Here is a 24,328-nt window from a genome sequence, read left to right on the forward strand (position 1 = left end):
AAGGTGCCCTATGGTGGGGTGTTGTGATAACGCGGTGTTCTTGTTAGTTTTAAAAATATTATTATTTTCCTGGATACTGGGGAACAAATGATGTCAATACTAGTGGCTCAAAAAAACGTTTCTGCAATTTATGTCAGATAAGAACAGACATTATCCACTAAACAGACAACTGCAAGTCAACTTTATTTAACTATACCTCAACTACATATTTTGTTCATATCATTCGTAGGGTGGTACATTGAAAAGGAAATGGTCATGTGTAAGTTAGATGTGCTTCTTTGTGTACTGAACCAATTCCTTGTGTTGGCCTGGTAGTTCTGATACCCATGTTTCCTTGAAGGTGAATGTCTAAGATTGAAGTGCCAATATGATTATAAAGTAACTTAAAGCATCGGGCTTTCTCTTTGAAAGATGTAGTGCATTTCGCAATTGTTTTCGTCCACACAGTAAGGGATGTCAGTAAACAGGAAGTATGTATATACTAGTATATGTAATACCCTAAAGATGTATTGTATTAGACTAGTGTTTTCACAAACAAGAAATGGTATATTTAGACTTGATAGCATTGAGTGGAATTGCATTTTGCTTTCATATTTATGTAGCGGAAGGAATGCAACTCTGGAATGTTATTTTTGCTGGGGCATTCTGGAAACAACAGTAAAGGGGCAACCTCTATTTCTGCAAGTGCTTGTATACGCTCCTCTAATCAAAAGTCGTTTTGAATATAATACAAACCAAAAGAAGTAGTTTTCAACTCCGTATATGCAATATGCGACAGGAATATACAATTCAACTCTGATTTGTATGCAGCTTGCAAGACGTACGGTTCCCATTACACTAAAATGCGTGGCTATTATATAGGCGGGAACAACATGGCTACCTTCACAGGCGTGACAGAACAACAGTGCATGGACCACTGCTCCAGCAAAACCAACTTTGTCTGCCGTTCTGCAGACCTGCGAACCTCTGACGGGAGGTGTGACCTGAGCTCCAAAACTCTTCTGACTGTTGCCTCATCGAACTACAGAATAGAGGCGGATCCTACAATTATGACCCATTTTTCCAGAGATGGCGAAGCCTGATCTGACCACCTCAAATGTAAAAACTCTACAGCACAAAAGTCTTCATATCAACATGTGCTCAAAACTGTAACAAGTTTCATAGAGAAGCATGCCATCTTATCGCACGAAAATCTTATCTTATCTTATCGGAACGTAAATATAAAAATTTCTAAAATGTCCAAATAGCAAAGAGCAAAACATTTCAGCATGTACCTGACAGACATGCAAAGTGTCATGAAAATATATTGAACGGTTTCTGAGTTATGCTCCGGAAACGAACCCTACCCTCACAGAACCCAAGTCCATCTTGTTGCTATGGAAACGTAAAAATTAAAAAAATCTAAAATTTCTAAATAGCAAAAGGCACCAGTTCAGCATGTACCTGACAGACATGCAAAGTTTCTTGAAAAAAACATTGAACGGTTTCTGACTTATGCTTCGGAAACAAAACGTGACGGACGGACGGAGCCCGTTTCTATAGCCCCCGCCAACTTCATTGTGCGGGGGATAATTACCATTCTCATTTCCTTGGGGACTGTATACAATCTAAGCTGCCTACAGTCGCTAAAGTGTTTTTACATCCACCTCATATATCGGGTACCCAATCGCTGGATGACACGTGTGTTTCGGGGTGTATGTACGTATTCGTACATTTGCATGAATGTGCATCTGCCTGCTTGTACAATTCCGGAATTATGCCCCCTTTATAGTGCATTCCTACTGAGATACCATGCTGCAGTTTAGTATAGGTTTCTGACTCAGATATATTATTGGGACTCAGAGCCGACCCTACCATTCGTTAACATACTTTTGTACGGCCCGGCCAGGGGATCAACCACCAATCTTCTGCTCTCCGAGAAGACGTTATATCCACTACACCATTGAGACGTTTATTAATGAACAGGTGTCCACTGGTGGTATGCATGCTTCGTCTATTGGCACGGGTGGCCCAGTCCTCTAAAGAGCCGTTATTCGCTGTGCAGAGTTGCGTTCCTTGGGCACGGCAGAAACCTATTATTGTGGGTTCGAATCCCGGTTCGCCCCGATTATGTTTCTAGGTTTGTCAGCACCATACCCGTGCTCCTGGGTTTGACCAAAGAGGTAAACGTCTAAGACCTGCATCATTTCGGGCTTACCTCCCACATGAAGCTGACACGCCGCGGAATACTGGAATACTGTTAAACGAGGCGTTAAACACAACTCACTCACTCACTCGTCAATTGGCCTAAACCGAGGGGCAAATGAAAGTATACCCATATCGTATTTTGATGTAGTTGTTAAATTTCATTATATATATTTAACCCTCACTCATTCCTCCAACAGTTTGTCAATCATTATTTGTGGCTTGGTAACACATATTGAGATACGATGTATAAGTTGTCAGTAGTTATGCGAAATATCTTTGGGTTTGACGTTAAGAAGTTTGACGTTAAGAATTTTCCAGTGAACTCCAGTGAACAATTATTTTTATTAGTATTTTTTTTTAAATATTCCAGACTTGGATATGTACAGGTCACCGAGAAATAGTTGCAATAGTGCAGAAACTTTGAAACTCGTTCTACAATAGTCCCTATTTGAATGGCGGCCCTCTGGTGATTTGAATAGAAATGATACCATACAACATTTTCGATAGATTCTCACCAACAACTAGAATGTCAATCAAATACCTAGAATAAAAGGTGTCATTGATTTGTTTTGCATGCTGATTTCAAAACATTCTTAACAATGGGAAAGTTTTTTGATAGCATCTCACACGGTATTTGATGGAATACATCACAGTGTCGATTGCATGTAAAAAGTAATCAGAACGGATATTTTAATAATAAAAGAAAGAGATTCTTTGAAGTCTGATATTGCACTGTAGCCCACCTGGATGAAGTATCAATAAATATATAAATGTAAAAACAAATATCTAATAAAAAAGGTATTAGCGTTGATATTAAAATATCGGATGCATAAATACTGAACCAAAACTACAGCACTATAAAAAATAATGTCTTTAACAAAATATGTCATCATAAGGAAGAATAAGGGTGGTCAGGCTTGCTGACTTGGTTGTTTCATGTCATGGTATCCCAATTGCGTGGATCGATGGTCATGATGTCAATCACAGGATTGTCTGGTCCAGACTCGATTATTTACAGACCGCCGTTCTATAGCTGGAATAATGCAGAGTACGGCGTAAAACAACAGACCAAACTAATGGGTAGGTCATTGTTCATAACTTCAGTCACTGTTGGTCTGTTTACAGGCCGCTATCTGTAGCATCTCAACGTGGGTGCCAAACCTCATTGCATGGCATTCTGAAAGTGATGTTTAATTACGGTTTAAATATCACTGTAAAGGATGAACATGTGGACATGTCGATTAGTCAAGTGCAGTTTAGCTGCACCATCAGCCATTGCAACGAACAAACGATGATGCCCTATTGGTCAGCTATACATTTAAATTTCCTTAATTTAAATGTATGGATGATCAGTTGCTTCATCTGGAAGCATGAAACGTTTTTGACATATGTCAAGAAGGTTGGGCTTAATACATATGTTCCGTTTTTAAACTTTCTCTTTTTGACAATTCTCTAAAATATTCTTCAGATGTCGTTTGATTTAAAGATATCCTTTGAAACTGTCCACCTGAGGACGCTGCACTTTATTTGTCCAGTCGTTTCTGAGTCGAAAGATGTATGCAGACGAAAAAGACGGACATGAGTAAGGTGAGCTAAATATGAAAAACAACGGTATGTGTTCTGTTTTGGTTGTACCCTTCAACAACAATGTGTTTCATTTGTGTTGCCTTTGATTGTGTTCAGAATTAAGTTCACATTCTTAAGTGAAACTTCTCACGAGAGAAAAGGATAACATTGTCTTTCAGTGCATTAATTCTTTGTACACTGACGTTGTTGTGTGGAAAAGTATTCAGATTACGATCGGTATTTCACGTATATAGTTTGAGATAACGCATGACCTGACTTCATACTTCGGAGGTAATTGGCAACAATGATCAGTATTTTTATTCTAAGGGCCATTTCTGTGGCTTCTGGGTTTGAAATAGGAAAATCAGCTTCAAGCTTCGTTGTGCCTTCATTCTCCTCACCCGGTGGAATCAACTCTAACAAAGAAGGTAACAAATCCCTTACCTTCGTGTATACTCGCCTTTTCCCGTTACTTTCGGACAGCAACGATTGTACTATTAACCGCATTCCGAACAATCCCTCCGTATATATATATTGAACATTAGATGTTAGGGTTATTCTTTCTAAAGTGAAAACCGAGCAAGCAATTTCAGTATAGTTCGTACAACCAGTTTTACAATCAGGACTGCAATTTGAATTTGAGTAACATTGAAGAACAGTATCAAATTGCAAATTAATTATAAACAAACTCCTAAACATTTGCTTTTAAACTGAGGGGGGCGGTCGGGTAGCCTAGTGGTTAAAGCGTTCGCTCGTCACGCCGAAGACCCGGGTTCGATTCCTGACATGGGTACAATGTGTGAAGCCCATTTCTGGTGTCCCCCGCCGTGATATTGCTGGAATATTGCTCAAAGCGGCGTAAAACCATACTCAGTCAGTCAGTCAGTCAGTTTTAAACTGAGGAGCGTGCACTTCCTGAATGCGTGGTATATCGTCAATAATCTTTGGCATTATTGTGCACTTTGCAGATGCAAATGGAATGTTATAATGACGAAGCAATTCTGTATGATCTTTTACCAAAGGTTGCGAGCACATACATTTACAATATCGCGAAGTAATTGGTCCTTTGACGAAACCTGCAGTTATGTGTGAAACAGCATTCGTTTATTGCACGTCGCTATATAAATATAAGTGACACCATGAGCACTACTCCAATCCCATCTCAAAACAAATTAACATATTTTTTAAAGTATATTTGTCTTGGACCTTTATGGGTAAGATTTTGCTAAAGCGACTCACTCGCTAAGACAAGTGTTCCGAATATCGATATGTTGTGTTGTGTAATTTGTCAGTCACGTGAACTTGTGAAGCTGGTGGATGCATATCGGACCCATTCCATTGACCGAGAATGCTTATTGAAACACTGTTTCAGAATTATATGGCAATGACACCAAACATTGTTACTCGTCTATACATGTATGATCTGAGTAATCTGTATTTTAAATATATATTACCTAATTTTAGCTTTGTTTGTGACATAACACCACACAGCTCCTGGAAGAGCAATAAATGTGAAACTAATTCCTGTTTATAAGTGTCGTTCAAGGGTTAGTTTCTTAAAGACGAGCTCCACTTTAACCTGTGATTCCCATGGCATCACATGAATCCAAAAATTGGCTTAACTCAAAGTCAGCGATCTAACCCACTCAGCCACTGACGCAACTGGTAGTTTAGATCACATACTTTATGTGCTCCTTAGTGTCCTAGCATAGGTGCCTTACCCTGGCAGTGTGGGTTCGAATCCCGGACGGGACTCAACTTAAACAAAGTACGAGAATCTGTACTTTACTCAGAAAGTGTTATCCCAAATATAACATGTGTTTCATTTGACCACTTTCTAAATGGCATTGTGTGTATCCTACTTTGAGAGAAATCTATGAATAATCTTTAAAATATAGTCGTGGGGGCCTCCCCTGCTCACACGCTTGTGGACATCATCTTGATGTCAAGGCAATACTTCAATATTTTGTAGTGAAATACTACTTTCATATATTAACCATTATAAGTCCATTTGTCTGTACCTTTTCTAAGGGACCCGTGAAGATTCCGGGGTAGAATAGGTCTTTAGCAAACCATGCTTGCCGTAAAAGGTGACTATGCTTGTCGTAAAAGGTGACTAACGGGATCGGGTGGTCAGGCTCGCTGACTTGGATTGTCTAGTCCAGACTCGATTATTTACAGACCGGCGTGTTATGACGTAAATTGTAATAAAACAGTAAATTGTTAAACTTGCAGCAAATTGTAATAATTTTTACGTAAATTTTAATGACAACGTAAATTGTAATTTTACAATTTACGTCAAAATTATTACAATTTGCTGCAAGTATTACAATTTACCTTTTAATTACAATTTACGTCGTAACTCGCCGTCATATAGCTGGAATATTGCTGAGTACAGCGTTAAACAACAAACCACCCACCACCTTTTCTAAGGTATCCGCCATATTTGAAAACAGTGCATAACCTCTCTAGGTATCCAACATATTTGAAAACAATGCTTGACGCATCTAGCTATCCACCATATTTGAAAACAATGCATGACTTATCTAGGTTAACGTCTGAGCCCCATTTGTTGCAATAACACCTTACCATATTAAGTGTCCTTAGTAGGCCGACTATGCTTGTCTAAGAGGCGACTAACAGGATCGGGTGGTCAGGCTCAACAGACATTTCAACTATCGGATAACCCATCTGTACAATATAGCATTGAATAATATGTCTGGTTATGGATAACATGATAAGCTGCACGGAATCTGTGTTTCCAGTTTCCGAGGTCAAGTCAGACCTTGCTTCTGTGAAATCCCGACAAGAAGAAACTGATGAGAAGTTTGACAAGATCCTGGAGCAGATGCAAAGTATTAAATCCGGTACCAAGGGAGAGGAAGGTACACACGTAATTCTCGCAACGAAGACAAGACCAGAACAGCATATTATGTGGTTCAGTGTAACCCTTGAATCTGTACCGACATTTCCGAATCACGGTGGTAAAGGATTGCAGCTAAATCGTTTCATAAGCCTGGCTGCCTATTGACTCCTGAACCCACATATCATTCACTTAGATGTGGCGGTTGACGTTCGCTCAGGGTTCACCTGAAGTTTCTTTAACTGGACCAAATAAGTGTCCAAAATATAAATTCGATTTGTTTTCAATACACGTAAATAACGTTGGAACCCGTTTACATCGAAGTGGAAAACCGTGATAACGAACATACATAAAAACTATCTGATTGCGATTCAGTGATCAAGGACCCGTTAAGATTCCGGGGTATAATTGGTCTTTGGCAACCCATACTCGCCGTTGCGTTTTTGTCTGTATGCATAACGTATCCGAGCCACGTGTATTCGAATTCGAAGTCGGAGCAGAGGAATTAATTGGGGTTGACACCACTTTGCACAGTAAAATATGTCAGCAATATGAAAGCATTGCCATTTTTATAGTAGGAATACTTAAGTATTTCGTTTTTGTAAAATCCACGAGCAATGGTATAGTACTGACAATCAAGAGGATGATGATCAGGGTTAATCCTAGAATTTATGACAATAGGTTCCTTAAATGCCATATCTCTTCATGCGTACATCGACCCGTGAAGATCCGGGATAGAAAAGGTCATCAGCAACCCATGCTTGCCATAAAAGGCGACTATGCTTGTCGTAAGAGGCGGCTAAGGGGATCGGATGGTAAGGCTTGCTGACTTGGTTGATACATGTCATCGTATCCCGATTGAGTGAATCAATGCTCATGATATCAATCACTCGATTGTCTGATTATTTCCTTGATTATTTACAGACCCGCGTCATAGAGTTGTAATTTGCTGAGTGCAGCGTTAAAGAACAAACAAACAAATCAAGTTAATCTGGCATCTTAGACGAATTAGCCACCCTGTCCCCTATTATATTTTTTTACATTTGGTTTTGCTTTTACAGGAATCATTTCTCAGGACTTAATGTTTCCTTGTCATTTACAATTCTCTGGTAGCATTGACTATTTGAAAATATTTCTCACCGGTCTTTGCAAGTAAAGCTGTTACTCTAATTTTAAATTTTGAAGGATGCGTGGGGTTCGTTTTTGGAATTGAGATCTAAAGAAGAAGAAACCCCAACAAAACAAACAGAGTAAATAACATTTTTGTTGCAGAGAAACGCTCGGGTGTTATTCCGTTGTAATATATTCTCCACGCTTTGACGTGTTTACGACATAATCTGTTTTGCTGGTTCGTATTTGAGAATTTAGAAGCCGCCACTCTGATTTGCGAATCAAGGTTCACGTGTCGCGACTCCCTATGGAGTCCCCTACTGTATCATTCACTGAGATACACAGAAAAATGAATAAATGTTTATCCTGAATCTGTTTAATGTTTTGAACCACAAAGATGAAATTAATGTCGATTCAGTGTTTGTGTCACTTTTATACTTTTGGGCTGTCCAATGCAGATCATATTAACAGTTGTATTCATATCGTTGCCATGTGAGGTAAAGTGGAGGCGGTACAAAAAACAGTCAACAAGCTCATGGAGAAAATACATCTCATGGAAGGAAATAGTGGAGGAAAAGCAGGTAAGGATGTTGATCATGCAACCTTACAACAGAACTACAGATCACAAAATACCTATTTTCGTCCTTTTTTGTCGACCATATTATGCCAATGTTTCTTACTTCGCCTATTTTTGTAACTGTGAAATGTGGATGAAATGTGTTTAGGAGTGTAATCAGTCCACTTTCGAACTCAATGTCCCCAAAACGTTGTTATTGCTACAATGAAAATGCATCACACTGTTTTGAGACTATTGTGACGTAAGCTACCATTTTGATCTCTCTGCCACTGAAGTTGTGGTTGTTTTATTTTACAAACTAAATAGTTTGAAGAATGATTTGTGGATGATCTGACATGTTTCTTTTGATATGAAATTTATCAACACCAATCGATTACAATTTTTTATCAACTCGTGTTGATATATTTCATGTAGAAAGAAAGATGAGATTTTCAATATCTTCTCATGTATCATAGTTGATAAGAACAACCTTCCATTTTGGAAGAATTTATTAGGGTATACAGAATAAAATGTCAATGCAAGAGAATACAAGTCTTGATTATCCGTCAATTCTATTTGGCTTAAAGTTCTGCAAAAAGAATCAATGACATTATTTTTAAAAATAACAATATGCATGTGTTTTTTTTCTAAATGCTGTTTACATTCTTCTCTGTTCTTTATGTGTAGAAACATGTCCCATCTTTCATTCTGGAATATGTCAACTGTATATGCATTAAAGTTTATATCTACTAATGTTTATGTCAATAAAAATGCTCAGTTATCCACGGCTCAAAGTTATGGCGTATTGTTTTGACAGGCTTAAATCTAAAATACGTAATAACTTTACTGAACATAGCAGGACAGAATCAACATTATGTTTCACATTTGAACGTGGTGCATAAACTCATAGCATATATTGACCTTCAGTCTCAGAGATAAAGTCAGAGCTGACGTCCTTTGGGTTGCGACAAAAAGAAACAGAGACAAAGCTTCAAGACATCTCCTCTAAGGTCGACAGAGCCATGAGGGCTCTGAAAATAGGTAAAATTCGTTTGCTGAAGCTGATTGCTCTGAAAGAAAACATTTCTTGTATCTGTGAGTGTGTGTTTGCGTTTGTGTGTAGAGAGAGAGGCAGTTACCTTGTGATTTTAGGTTGGTTGGTTTGTTGTTTTACGCTGGACTCAGCAATATTCCAGCTATATGGCGGCGGTCTGTAAATAATCGAGTCTGAACCAGACAGTCCAGTGATTAATATCATGAGCACGATTCACGTAATTGGGATCGATGAAATGCTTCAAGCAAGTCAGCGAGCCCGACCACCCAATCTCTTTAGTCGCCTCTTATGACAAGCAAAGTCGCCTTTACGGCAAGCACCGGTTGCTGAATACCTATTCTACGCCGGATCTTCACGGGTCTGCGATTATAGGCGTACCGCAGACTGTAGATCATGAGGTTGGATTCCATACTCGGCCTGATTATGTACCCTGTTTATCGGCAACGTATGGCTGCTCATGGGTTTCACCCCTGCGGTAATTGTCTAAGACATACACCATGCATTACATTCAACCCAAGTCAAACTGATACCCTGTGTAACACTGTAATAATGTTTACAGGCACGTCAAGCAAAACCCACTCGGTCAAACTGAAACAACTTGCATGTAAACTTTGTTTTTGTAAGATGTCATGCCTCATGTAAGCACTGTTTTAATTATATATTATGTATTTTGTCACAAAGACTTAGGCAATCTGGCCTTAAGAAAACCAGCATACGGATGTACAAACTATGACAAGTATTCAGATCCTAACCACGTGGTTGATGGTGACAAGGGCGGCAATCGCAGAGGAGGTCACTGTTTTACTTCTGCTCAATCTGTGTTGAGACCTTGGTGGATGGTTGACTTGCAGGATATCTATGATGTACATAACGTCACCCTTTACAGACGGACGGACGGTTGCAGTATGTGCTTGAAATAAACACCTTTTTATATTTATGTAACATGCTATAGGAAACGATACATGCAGAATAAATCAAGTGGTTTAAATCTGATTTTCAATATGTCCGCCAGAACTGCTATTATTCGAAAGCCTATTAATTATCAATTAGTAGTCGGATGCAACACACTTTTCGTTTCTTTTCGTGCAATAGTGAACTTTGATCTTGTTTTGAGTGAGTGAGTATGGTTTTACGTTGCCTTTAGCAATATTCCAGCAATACCACTGCGGGAAATGGGCTTCACACATTGTACCCATGTCGGGAATCGAACCCAGGTCTTCGGCGTGACGAGCGAACGAGTTAACCACGAGGGTACACGATCTTGTTTTGGCCTTTATGTATTAGTTCCTGATATTGATAATGATATGATATTGTATTGTATTTTTATATCAGTTTACAGATTCCGTGACCTGGAAATACTAGTTTATAAAGAAAACCCCATGGAGAACAAAAGTTCTCAGCCGATGACATGTGCACAAAAGAAAGGGAAACTATCAAGACCTGAAGTTCTGACCTGCAAACCTTCGACAACGGGTCGATTTGTGTTGTTGCGTTACATTCCACCAAGAGAGGAAATTTTCACAGTCTGCGAAGTTGAGGTCCGTGGAAAGCTCGCCAAAGGTAGGAATTGTAAACAACCCGTCACTTATATTGTTCTTTGTACAAACATTTGAATCATGTAAATGAGGCCACACACAAAGCTGTGCTGTAAATGTATATTGATGTGATATCAGAAATACATATCATCCAAACTTGTTTCCTTTCAGGTTAACTACCAAGCTGTGGCGACATTCAAAAAAGTGTCACATAATCTGATGTAATAAAAAGTCTATTGAGGTCCTGTGTCCTGTTATTCCATTATTCAAGGAACGAATGGTTAGGTTGTGTGACCAGTGGATATTATTGTTTCATCAGCCGTACCAAGTAGGAAACTAGCAAGAACTGTTAATAGTTAACATATTTTCTATTCAGTTTCTCTGAACGCAGTTCTTGATGACCTGACTAAAAGTGCCTTTGTCTCGTTTTTCGTCGCCCATCGTCCTCAAACATTTTCAACTCAAACGTTACCTTGTAATTGAAACTAAAATTTATCATCTTGTTCCCACATGAATGTCCATGTGCCTCGCAACATTCATGTTCTGTTCTTTGGTGATATTTAGAATAGTGACGTTTGATATTGTGACCATGCCCTTATAATTACATTCGCCAATCTTCGTCTCTAGGAACGTGACATCTCCAACTCAGAATCAGAGTCACGTCATCCGATCAAGTGATTGCTCGTTGCCTAAACATCATCATCTAGGTCACATGGGTATATATTCTATTTAGTTTATATTGTGAACATTTGCAAGAAACATATTTCATCAACCGCAATGAGGTGAGGTGAGGTGAGTGGGGTTTAACGTCGTGTCCAAGATTATTGCACTTATAAAGCGACGTGCATGTACATGTGTGTGCTTGTTTGGCTGCCTGTACTAGTCGGGACTGATGCCGATTTATAGTGCTAGCTCACTGAGATACCATGCCGCAGTTTAACATGAATACCCCCAGTATACTGACTCCGAGCCGACCAGTCCTTGCTTTAGCCCCTTAATGCCGAGCGCCAGACAGGGTAACAATAAGTACTATTTTTTACGTCTTTTGGTATGATGCGGTCGGGGATCGAACCTCGGAACCTCCGCACTTGGGGCGGACGCTTTACCACCAGACCACGGAGGCGGTCTCAACTGCAGTGAAATGGCATGTGATACATAATAGGAAATGGCACATTTTCTTTTCTTCTAGGCATCATGATGGCGCATACAACTTCATTGCTGTGGACGATAACTAAGGACATATGTAACTAAGGACATATGCAACTAAGGACATGTAACTAAGGACATGTAACTGAGGACATAGAAGTTTTAGTTTTAGAAAGGCACCTAACTATGGAAGGTCAACACCATATAGTTGAAACCTTGTGTGAATTGAACAGTGTGTTTGATTGTTTTACAATATGACATACTACATTGATTAATACATTACTGCATTTGGTTGAAATGGTATTGCTTGTTCCATATATAACAGTTCATTTTTTTTCTATCTGACCATAAACTATTATTTCAGAAAATGCTTGAAAAAACAGTTATGCTTCAGGCAGCTGAAATATAAAGAACTTGTCTGTAAAAATGATGCCATTGCTGCAAGGTGTTCTTAAAACTAGTTATATTTAAACTCCAAGTTTTCATTAATAAATCTCAGGCCGTTTCCATTGCCTAATATCAAACTGTCAGCCCCTGAGGAGAAGTGGATGTTTTTGTAGACATTTTTAACTGTTGACTTAATTTCGAGATGTGCTACAGTGACGTAACAAATTCTGCATCTGTATATCTTGAGATATTGAAAATATCCATGAAATGGAGTGCAAAGGAAGACAAAAACTAATGTGTAAACGTTTTGTTTCTGTTACTTGTTTCTTAACGAATGAATGAATGACTTTATTTCGTAAGGGGGCCACCGGCCCATTTTACATTATTCATTAATCGGTATCCATTGTAACGATAGAGCACCAGATGATAACAGAGTATATAAAACTAACAATAGTAAAAATATAGAGCAGATCATACTAAAAAGATCATTTCTTGTCCACAGGGGTTTGTCCCAACCGATTACTTTATATGGAATTGTTTACAGTGCATAAATAAACAATGAAGCTTTGGAAAGTATCAGTACTTAAAGTACAAAAGAGTTTGTCACAGGAGATAGGTACATCAATTCTGTTAACAGTGTATATATGAGCAATACAGTTTGAAAAGTAGAGCAGAAAAGTAAATCCTACAAGAAGCATCAGTTCTTGTTTACAAAGCGTCTATTTCACCCGACCACTGGGGACTGCATTACTGAAAGCCATTATTAAATATGTAGTGAGTATCAACCCAAATACATGTGGTTTCCTCTTAATACGTGTTCATATTAATCATTGGTTAAGAACTTTTCCCTTTTCTTAAATGTAAGAAAAATGTTTCTTAACTGTAGGTTGGGTATCAAATTGGTCAAAGAATTCGCTCCTCCTGTCGAAGGCCCGGGCGTCGCCGTCGTGATATTGATGGAATATTGCAAATGGAGGTGTAAAACCATACTTACTCACACACTCACTCGTGGCTCTTATCTCGTGTTGGTGGACACCAAATTGCTCACTCGCTCAAAAACACTAGTTTTTAATGCAGTCGGCATGGGCTTAACAGATAAATTTACATGAGCAAGCATCAGTTCAAATATATTCATGATTCCTTTTCACGCTTTCGTTTGATGGTAGTTTTAGATTGTAACAGTTACTGGATGTCAAGGAATGTCTGGAAGTAGCTGCGTACTTCTTCTTCTTCTTCTTCTTCTTCTTCTTCCTTCTCCTCTCTCATTCTCTCCATTCTTATCAAATGTTCTTAATTCACTCAATCCAATATCCCCACTGTTACGGTAAACCGCAAATATGTGTATATATGTACAAATTACTTAGAATAGATTTTATCTTTTGAAACACGTGATTGAAATTGGGTTTAACCTTGCCTCCAAGGTTATTGCACGTTTACACAGTATACTGACTCCGAGCTGACCAGACCTTGTTTGAGCCTAATAATTCCGAGCGCAAGGCGAGTAACAAGTCTTTTAACGTCAATTGGTATGACGCGGCCGGGTATCGAACCCCGGAGGTTCGGGTCACTGGGCGGGCGCTCTACCTCTAGACCGTGGAGGCAGTCACAACAGTAAGTGAGTGGGTTAAATTTAACGTCGCATTGTCATTATTTCAGCCATAAAGCGACGACAAGACCAAGTTGATACATATACAGTTTGTTCATGAATACAACGTTATATTTAACAACAAGTGAGTGAGTGAGTTGGGTTGTACGCCGCTTTTAACATTATTCAAGTTATATCACGGCGTGTCAGCTTAATGTGGGATGAAAGCCCGAAGTGATGCAGGTTTCAGACGTTTACCACTTCGGTGAAACCAACGAGCACGGGTATGGTGCTGACAAACCTAGAAACATAATCGGAGCGAACCGGGATTCGAACCCACAATCATAGGTTTCTGGCGTGCCGAAGGGACGCAACTTTAACTTTGCCCCTTAACAACAACAAAGTAGGCATAGACAGTACAACATTTGAGATCGTGTTTTCGGTATGTGACGTACTTTCGTGTTGCCGTTTAATAGTGATGTCCCAAAATGTCTCCTCGAGACAATGCAGTATGGGACAACATCACATTACCTGTAGGTTTAAGATACATGTTTATGACGGCTGTCTGTATATAGTCGTGTCTCGACCAGACAAGCCAGTAAATGACAAGTCAGCGAGCCTGACCACCCGATCCGTTAGTCGCCTCTTACGACAAGCATAGTGGCCTTTTACGGCAAGCATGGGTTGCTGAAGACCTATTCTATCCCGGATCTTCACGGCACCCACGTGTGCAATTGGGAAACAATGACATACATCAACCAAGTCAGCAATCCTTACCACCCGATCCGTTTGTCACTTCTTACGACAAGCATAGTTGCCCTTTACGGCAAGCATGGGTTGCTGAACTTCACGGGTCTTTAAGGCGCATGTAGTCTTCACTTGCATATGTGTCCCCTTGCTGTCTAGGAAACGATATGGACGAAATGAATGGATACCAGTCATATCATGTATAATTATTTTATTGTTCACTTAGGCGTGGTTCAACATTTACAGAGGTATGAAATAATCTATTCCAGAAATTTGTTACTTTTCCTCTATCAATCGGGTAGGGCGGAAGGTCCGGGGTTCGATCGCCGGCCGTGTCATACCAAAAGACGTTAAAAGATGGTACTTGTTTTTACCCTGGCGCTCGGCATTAAGGGCTCAACAAGGACTGGTCGGCTCGGAGTCAGTATACTGTGTCTGTGTGGGGTATGGCATGGTATCTCAGTGGGCTAGCACTATAAATCGGCTTCAGTCCCGACCAGCACCAGCAGCCACACCCAGACACGTACATGCACTTCGCTATATAAGTGCAAAAATCTTGGACGTGACGTTAAACCCAATTTCACCTCACCTCTATATGACAGTATCCCCTTTATGTAAAATATAATGTGACACAATATTATCTCTTCCGAGACGTTATCTACAGCAACACTCATGACTTGCCACGGACCTTTCGCCCACATATGTCACCACCTGATCATGAACAAGACAAGCATATTCGGTTGGTTCATCTGCAGAAGCAATACAAATTTACCACATTAACAGCATAGGCAATACCTGGCTTCAGGCGATTTAGTGGAAGAACTGTAGGCAACAAGAGAGCACAACATCCAGTGATATGCCCAGTTTTGCTTCCACATAACCGTCAGGTACGTCTTGTTTGGTCCAGCAAGGGCCTATCGCTGTCCAGGAGATCGTTTCAGCGAAGCTTGCGTCAATTTTGAGTTGGACGGGTAATATTTGTTTTCTTTGTTTGTTTGTTGTTTGACGCCACACTTAGCTGACGATGAGGTTCGTAATGAAGTAGTTGAATGTGTTATAGTATCAGTGACAAATTTCCCGGATCAAAATGATTACAAGGACATTCAAACCATTAGTCGGGAAACACGTACGATTCGGAAAAACGCACCCGGGCATCAACAAAAGGGCCATGGAGCTGCACGTGCATCGGCATTATAAAAGGGATTAAAGTGCAGGGTTTGTGATTGCCTGGCTTCTGCGTCAATCGAACAGTGGCGGTTCAAACAACATCCCGATATTAACAGAAGTGCAAAGAAACCACATCATAGGCTGCTTGCAGGCAGGGGAATTACGCGTTATTGATGGTAGCTGGCCTTCACCTTGGACTTTTTCCTAAGCACCGATAACAGAGATGACTACAATCACCAAGCGTTCTCTCCACAACATTTTGGCTCAATACCTTGTACGGTTCATCGTATAAATACCTCATACACATCTGGCTTTGCGTTTCTTTTTTTGAAGAGTATATATTCAGATATTTTTAATTTGTAACTTCAGGAGTTCAAGTAAAACAAAAAATGTAACTTCCAATAGGTAGTCTGATGTACGACACAATCTTCGAATTGGACTCCCTGTACTTCCCCAGTTGAAGTGTGATTCGAAGAGGTCTGCCAAAGAAAACAGCAGAGAGAAACCAAACTGTGGAATATGTACACCCATCAAATAGAAGTGTCTACTCAAATGACACACAAGACACAATCTCAATAAAATACACATCATCATGATTAAAACCCGGTACCTTTTGAATGGAATGATTTACTGTTTTGGTACCGTTGACAATGTATACATTTTTTTATGTGTGTGTACACATTCCAGAGTTTGAATGAGTCCAGAGTCTCTGCGGGTTTCTTTGATAGGCCAGTCTAATGAGTCGTTCAACATCAGTTCAGGAGACATGGAATATTGCACGCCTAAGCTCCACCGGAGAACTTGCCGATGAAGAGGTTGGCTTTGGAGACGTTGTCTCTGATGATGAACAGGAACGGATGATCACAGCGAATCTCAGGTGGTGGGTGGAGACTGGCGGATTCGATATCTAGAGTAAATAATTAAAAATGGTAGACTTTCTAACTGATGCTTTCGGCACGACATGTCACTGAAATGAAAAGCATGTCTTAAGACAGTTCATGAAAAATATTCTGTCTCCAACAAAATCCATACACTTTTTTGGAATAACAAGTGAGCGGTGATTAGCGGCAACTAAACATTTGAGCAAAAGAAAGTATTTACCCATGTTTGATGGTGGCCTAACACGAAATTATTTTCGGTGTTTTTTGATACGCGTATCATAGTTGTGTTTCTTAAGTTTGCCGTGTTTCGGTGACTGTACTGGGCCTTATGACGAACCAACAATAACTTGGGCGAATCTGGGATCAGACCCACATGTATGGTGTTAGTGATATTTGTGACGCCTTAACCAACTGAGTAGAGAACATACAAATATTTTCGAGCAGAACGTCACAAATGGATGGTGTAGGAATATAGTTAAACCTGTACAAGAGTGAAATTGTGAATATTGCTCTGCATGTCTCGTAAAGCACTGACGTACTGGAGCCGTGAAATCTGAAGGTGGTAACATGGTAAAGCTATGTTTAAGCCTATGATACAGTACACGAGATTAAGATACATCAGGATACACTGGAATGATTTTCACCGAATAAGGTCATTCTTCAATAGTAATGATGCCAAGAGTTCGTTCCACCGATAGTATCATCATAAACAAATGCAAAGGCAACTAAATTATATAATCAGCACATACTTATATTTTAAACAGAGTCGTAAAATGGACTCTGCTTTTAAATTTGTGTGACCATTTACACGTGGGTTTGTCGCTCTTATTGCATTAAATACTTACTAACAATAACTGCCGTGGCTCCTGCCGCCTCACTGCCTATTTCGTTGACGTCAACAACAGCTTTGTGAATGACATCAGAGATGTAAAGTTGGCCAGTGCTGACGATGCCGGTGAAGTCTGCTGTCCCTTCCATGAATGGCTTGGTCATCCCCATGTTTTGTAAAGATTGTTTTACCGACACTGATGTTTCCAGTTTGAATCTGGGAAGAAATACCTTTATGGTTGAGGCTACGACTGTGTCCAGCCTGCTGGTTAGAATATCTGCCGACAGACTGTTCTCCAATGTGGGTAGGTTGTCGACGTCATCAGGAAGCAACACGAGCATACTGAAGCGGTCATCTTCGTATGCCAACTCTAATATTCTCGCACCCTGACCAGGGACAGTACCTACCTTGAACATCCCTTCTACTTGCATCATCTGAACGGGCACCTGCTCAGTACGTGACTTTCTGAACATCTGCTGAGTTGTGAGGTGTAGTGGAAATGGTGTCTTCCACGTTGCCTTGAAGTAAATTGCGTTGACTAGAATCAGAGCTGTCAAATCTGTGATGGTGTCAGGGGCCAGTAGGTCTGGGATGAGATTGTTCGTCTGTGCAGAGACCCATTCATTAATTGGACCTTCTGGGCCATCTGGGTGTTCCCAGTCAAACAAGGAGATATTAGCTTGGTAGAATACATCCAGTCTATCTGAGAAATCATCCACAATGTTCAATCCAGCTTTCACATATATGCCATTCGCCGTCTTTAGCGTAGCATTGCCAGATTGTCTGATGACTTCGTTCAGTTTCTTCGCTGCCCGGGCTGTACGTCTTCCTAGTCCCTGTAAAGCGAGTGTTCTCTTCATTTCATATGCAGTATCACCATTAGCCCCCATGTAGGTCATGGTCAACGCTTGATGGATGCTAAACGGAGAGTACACAACGTCTGTAACAGGTTGGCCTATTTCCCTGTGGAGGTTGACTGTGAAACTGTTCTGCGCACCAACCAACGCTGTGATGAGTCGCTGTGTTCTTTGAGGCATGTCGGATAAATCTGTAGCACTTCCTACCCTACGACATTGACCTCTTCTCCCGGGTCTCCCACCAGGTCGACGGCCTCGTCCAGGCCTGCCCCTGCGCCCGGGACGTCTTCCCCTACCATGCTGAAGGTTGTAATCTCTATCACTGCTTTCGTCATCCTCACCTCCTCTATGTCCCCTGTGGCGATGGTGACGGTTCCCTCTTAGCCCTCGTTTCTCTCTAATCATCTCCTTAGCCGCCTCGCTGTCGGGGTTGCCATTGGCCTCAAGTGTAGCATACACCACTGTAATATGTTTGGTAAAATATTTCAGTGAAGTAAACAAACATTATCCCGACAATGTCTACATTATATATTAATAGTGTACAAAATCACAATCAAGTCGAAATAATTAATATCTAATGAATGCTTATCTACGACAATGTACATCGTTGCAAAGTTTCTTTCGCCTGAGAGAGGGGCGGTCGGGTTGCCTAATGGTTAAAACGTCCGCTCGTCACGCCGGAGACCCGGGTTCGAATCCCGACATGGATACAATGTATATAGCCCATATCTGATGTCCGTCGGCGTGATATTGCTGGAATATTGCTAAAAGCGGCGTAAAACCATACTCACTCACTCACTCGCCTGAGAGAATATTGATTGTTTTCAAGATAGACAATCCCTCATACATATTGTGCACAATTGTCAGGCTCCCAACAACCTGCGTATCTGTGGTCTAGTGATCGAACAATATCCTGATAAACCACACTATGTTTCATTTGTTTGTTTTGTTTGTTTGTTGTTTAACGTCGCACTCAACAATATTCCAGCTATATCACGACGGTCTGTAAATAACCGAGTCTGGACCAGACAATCCAGTGATTGATATCATGAGCATCGATCGATGCAATTGGGATCGATGACATGCATCAACCAAGTCAGCAAGCCTGACCACCCGATCCCGTTAGTCGCCTCTTACGACAAGCATAGTCACTTTTTACGGCAAGCATGGGTTGCTGAAGACCTATTCTACCCCGGATCTTCACGGCCCAATATGTTTGAAGAATCTCGTTTTCAAGTACACATTTGCCAGCAAGAGATATTTTACGTCCGTGTCCTAAGGTTCATGGAAAGAGTGTTTGAAAGATGCAATTGTTGCTTTAGATTTTATTTTAGTTTATAAGTAAAACAAAACACTTCCTCTCGAGGTTTCATGAGATTAAAACCCCCGATCCTCGGGAAATACGTCGGGGTAACGCCCCTCGGATGATGGTTCTTACTCTCATCAATGGTACTTGGAAATGTTTCATCCTACACATATAACAACTCATCAATAGTACTTGGAAATGTTTCATCCTATACATATAACAACTCATCAATAGTACTTGGAAATGTTTCATCCTACACATATAACAACTCATCAATAGTACTTGGAAATGTTTCATCCAACACATATATCAACTCATCATATATATATGATATTGATTTTTTCCATCACAAGGGATAAATATTTCAGTGTAAAAACCGTGAAGGACCTTTTTAGTAAAGTTCATTCTCATTTAATACTATGTTTTTTAAAGGAAATAGACCTTATTCATGAATGTTGATGTATTTACTGTATTGTTTTAAACTTTGGTAGAGCAAAATTCATAACTTAGATTGTTTGTGGCTGTACCCTCGAGGGGGGTTGCAGTAGCGTAAAATTATTGTCCCCCCTAAGAGGGTATGTAAGTCCAATAACATTTGAAGTATTTTTCTGCATGCCAGGCTTTTAAGCGTAGAATATTCGTCTTTTTAATCTTTGGCTTAATTGGTACACTGTCGCCAGTGACTGAAGGGATGATATAAATCCTGCTGGGGTCCACACAGGAAGCAAAGGCACCGTAAGTAAGACCATGGTCCCTGGTATGGTGATCTCCCTTTAGTTACTGACGATCTCGAGCCCATTTTTATATTGTGTTGTTCACTAATACTCGTGACTGTTATATATTATCAACTAGTTTTAAATCTAATCTGTGATATTCTAGTTATTTTACTGTCCATCGTTGACAGCTTTTTATATTGTCTAAAATATGTATTATTAATATACTTCTCGTCACGATTTGGCTGAAATATTACAGATGTGACGTTAAATCTTAACTCACTCACTCACTCCTACACATATAACAACTCATCAATAGTACTTGGAAATGTTTCATCCTACACATATAACAACTCATCAACAGTACTTGGAAATGTTTCATCCTACACATATAACAACTCATCAATAGTACTTGGAAACGTTTCATCCAACACATATAACAAAGTCAGTGAAACATATATACACATATATAACATACATACACACGCAATAAAGGGTATCTTACCAGCTAACAGCAGGGCACAAGAGCATATGATAAACATGGAACCAGACGTCATTCTGTCGTGTATGTTGTTTCTTGCACGGAGGAGTGGCACTGTCACTTGAAGGGATGCTCCTATGTTCCCCTGCTCCACTGCAGTGTTTGTGCGAATGTAACCGGTACAATGAGTTTGTCACTAGCAGACTTGCTTGTTTCGAACGGGGTTTGGTTTTTGCTTGTTGTTTGAGGCCGAACACAGCTATATTCGGATCACAGTATTCCAAATATATGACAGCGGCCTGTAAGTACATGAAGCCCTTTCAGACCAGCGATTGATATTGTAATCAATGATGCTGATTTAAAAACCGAAGCTAGTGAGTGAGTGAGTATGGTTTTACTCCGCTTTTAGCAATATCCCAGCAATATCACGGCGGGGGACACCAGAAATGGGCTTCACACATTGTACCCATGTCGGGATTCGAACCCGGGTCTCCGGCGTGACGAGCCAACGCTTTAACCACTAGGCTAGGAAAAGAAACCCATCTGATGCGGTAATATACCATGCCCAGTGAATAAATGAGGACGGGGACACGCCGTAAATATTACCAATTAAGTGAAAGACAAAAGGAACGCACAACTTGTCGGGGAACCTTAAACATGGCTCGCGAAAACACACCACTTTGTTCAGCATCACGAGATACGTTCCAAGATATCAGCCAGGGAGTGAGAGAGGGTCATGTGTCTTGTGATAGTTCTGGTGTGTAGAGGGAGATCGAATGTCATGTCTCACGAGGGCAGTCTTGTCACTTGAACCATTCTCGTGATGTCATCTGATACATGTTACGATATGATCACAAACAGAGTGCTTAAAGAGAACGTCTATGTGTATGTTTACTTCATCATTACTTAACGTGGATGTGACACTGTTAATGATATGTCAATAATCATGTATCAGTCTGTTATAACATTAATGTTATGCGGATGCACTATCTGCAACGTTTACTCTGTTTTCTGCTCTGATGATTAGTACAAAGGCGAACATGTGTTTATGTAAATATTTTCTTATCTAATTCTGTCTTTCAATATCGCTCTTATGTGCCATCTCAGTAGTACGTTTAGTATGTATTATAACGATGTACGGGTGGAAGATTACTGAGTGCAGCGTTCAACAACAAACTTCAATCAACGAATGTATAAGAGTGTCATGTCCACCTGACCCGGATAACCTTCATTCCCGAAGAATGAAACAGTTGATACAATCTCACTAGCACCTGGTGCACGCCGACACAATAAATCAAGCATTCATTCCTCGAAAATACCAGCGAGTTTTGAAAGTAGCAGTGACATCATTACGTTTGATATTTCCTTTTATATACAAAGGTGATATTGATATTTTGTGGTGATATTGCTAGAATATTACTGAAATTGAGTGTTCACATATTGTACCCATGTGGGGAATCGAACATGGGTTTTCGGCGTAACGAGCGAATGCTTTAACCACTAGACTACCCCACCGCCCCTGATGGCGTTTGGGTCAAGAGGGATAATTTCCTCGGTAATCGAGGACGGTGAAAGACAAGATCATACTGGAAACGAATGAATGATATTTTAAGGCTATATCTCTGATACCAGATAAAATCTCTCTGGGTCAGCATGTTGTCTAATCAGTCACTACCACCTGATCATCATAAGCACAGAGAGCAGGGGCCCCACGATGAAATGAGTGAGTGAGGGAGTATGGTTTTACGCCGCGTTTAGCAATATTCCAGCAATATCACGGCAGGGGACACCATAAATGGGCTTTACACATTGTACCCATGCCGGGAATCGAACCCGGGTCTTCAGCGTGAAGAGCGAACGCTTTAACCACTAGGCTACCCCACCGCCCCCATGATGAAATGAATGTAGGATATCAAACAGTCGTTCCACAGCATTGTTTGATAGGCAGTACTTATAAGTTGGCGGATGAAAAAGTAGACACAATATATGGATAACTACTTTTTTATTTAAGGTAAAGGCGACGTTTCGGTATAGATCATAATACCATTATCTCCCCTTTACGGTAAACAAAGAAGGTGTCATCCATCAATTGTGTCTATTTTGTGATGTTCCATAGAGGTGACCTTATAATACCAATATTACTTCAGTGACTGTTGTTTGGAATATAACAGGGAAAAAAGTTTCAAATGATACCTTTATTGATATAAGCATCAGAGTGCCAACATAAATCACAACAACTGCAACGGCAAAACACTACCACCTGTATACCTTCTGCACAGTATAGACAACTGATGTCACATAAGACGAACGATACTTTTGTCACATACACAAGGCTGTTTTAACCGCCATAATGTTAGGTTATAAAATATGTTGGTGTTAAATATGAACTTTTACTTCAAGAACAATTATTGGCATTATACTCATGTATAAATCGGTCAAATATTAGTAAGAGTGGTAAGAGTGGCCAAGATGCCACAGATAATATTCTTGGTGGCAAGAGTTCCAAAACCGTGCAGTGTTACTGTAAAACAAAAGTTATAGTCCATGTGAGCGTATTTTTCTTGTATGTGAGTGAGTTTGTAATTTTGTGTTCCTTGCCCATTCAGATCTATCTTCTTTCTAAACACTCCTCTGACTGCAACTCCTCATACTACAACTACTGATAATATGTCCATTTATATTGTGGTCGATTTCATTCCCCAAGTGAATGCTCCAGGTGTTCTTGATTATTACGGTCAGTCAATCTGTGGGCGCTCGATAGTCATTCTCGGCTCCATGGAGTGAAAACAACCCATGTTGCCTGTGAGTCCCTGGACGGTTATCAGTGACATTACCATCTTATTCCACGGACATTCACTGCTTGGAGACACTGATTGCTACGTGTGCTTCATTGAGGGCAGGACCAAAGACCAAGAGTGAGTGAGTGAGTTAAAATTTAACGTCGCATCGGCATTATTTCAGCCATGTAGCGACGAGACCAAGTTAATATATTTACAATTTATTTTTGTTATGCAAAATGTTGTTAAACAACAAGTTGTGAAACAATTTATGAGCAATATTTGAGCATGACAATATTACACATAGAGTTTTAAAACACGGGTCATAGACCACCAGTAACCAAGCCGATGACCAAGAAACACAATCCAGTCACAATCCAGCTAATCTCCGCGAACAGCCTTGCTATATTAACGGACCTGGTGTGTTACTCAGCGCTGGTGTCATCGACCCCAATTGCGTGGATCGAGGTTCATGTTGCCAATCACTGGATTGTACGGTCCAGACTCGATTATTTACATACCGCCGTCATATAGCTGGACTATTGCTGAGTGCAGCGTTAAATAAACAAACAAACAAACTC

At 40.2% G+C, this 24,328-nt stretch overlaps 2 protein-coding genes across 2 annotated transcripts; one reads left to right on the forward strand and one right to left on the reverse strand.

Moving 5' to 3' along the window:
• Positions 1-4,057: 4,057 nt before the first annotated feature.
• LOC125383605 lies at positions 4,058-11,112 on the forward strand. The gene is made up of 7 exons (XM_048402190.1): positions 4,058-4,181; positions 6,519-6,638; positions 8,224-8,307; positions 9,210-9,323; positions 10,018-10,239; positions 10,669-10,896; positions 11,043-11,112. Exons 1-7 carry the CDS (start codon positions 4,058-4,060, stop codon positions 11,045-11,047), a joined length of 897 nt encoding a protein of 298 aa, XP_048258147.1. The 3' UTR covers positions 11,048-11,112.
• Positions 11,113-14,932: 3,820 nt separating this feature from the next.
• Positions 14,933-21,264, reverse strand: LOC124125173 (serpin B6-like). The gene is made up of 3 exons (XM_048402270.1): positions 20,995-21,264; positions 17,630-18,931; positions 14,933-16,810 (listed from the first exon to the last, which is right to left on the reverse strand). Exons 1-3 carry the CDS (start codon positions 21,044-21,046, stop codon positions 16,686-16,688), a joined length of 1,479 nt encoding a protein of 492 aa, XP_048258227.1. The 5' UTR covers positions 21,047-21,264; the 3' UTR covers positions 14,933-16,685.
• Between the last annotated feature and the right edge of the window lie 3,064 nt (positions 21,265-24,328).

This window comes from Haliotis rufescens, unplaced genomic scaffold (assembly GCF_023055435.1).
Source record: "Haliotis rufescens isolate VD_foot unplaced genomic scaffold, xgHalRufe1.0.p SCAF_25, whole genome shotgun sequence".
In the NCBI taxonomy this organism is placed as follows: Eukaryota; Metazoa; Mollusca; class Gastropoda; order Lepetellida; family Haliotidae; genus Haliotis; species Haliotis rufescens.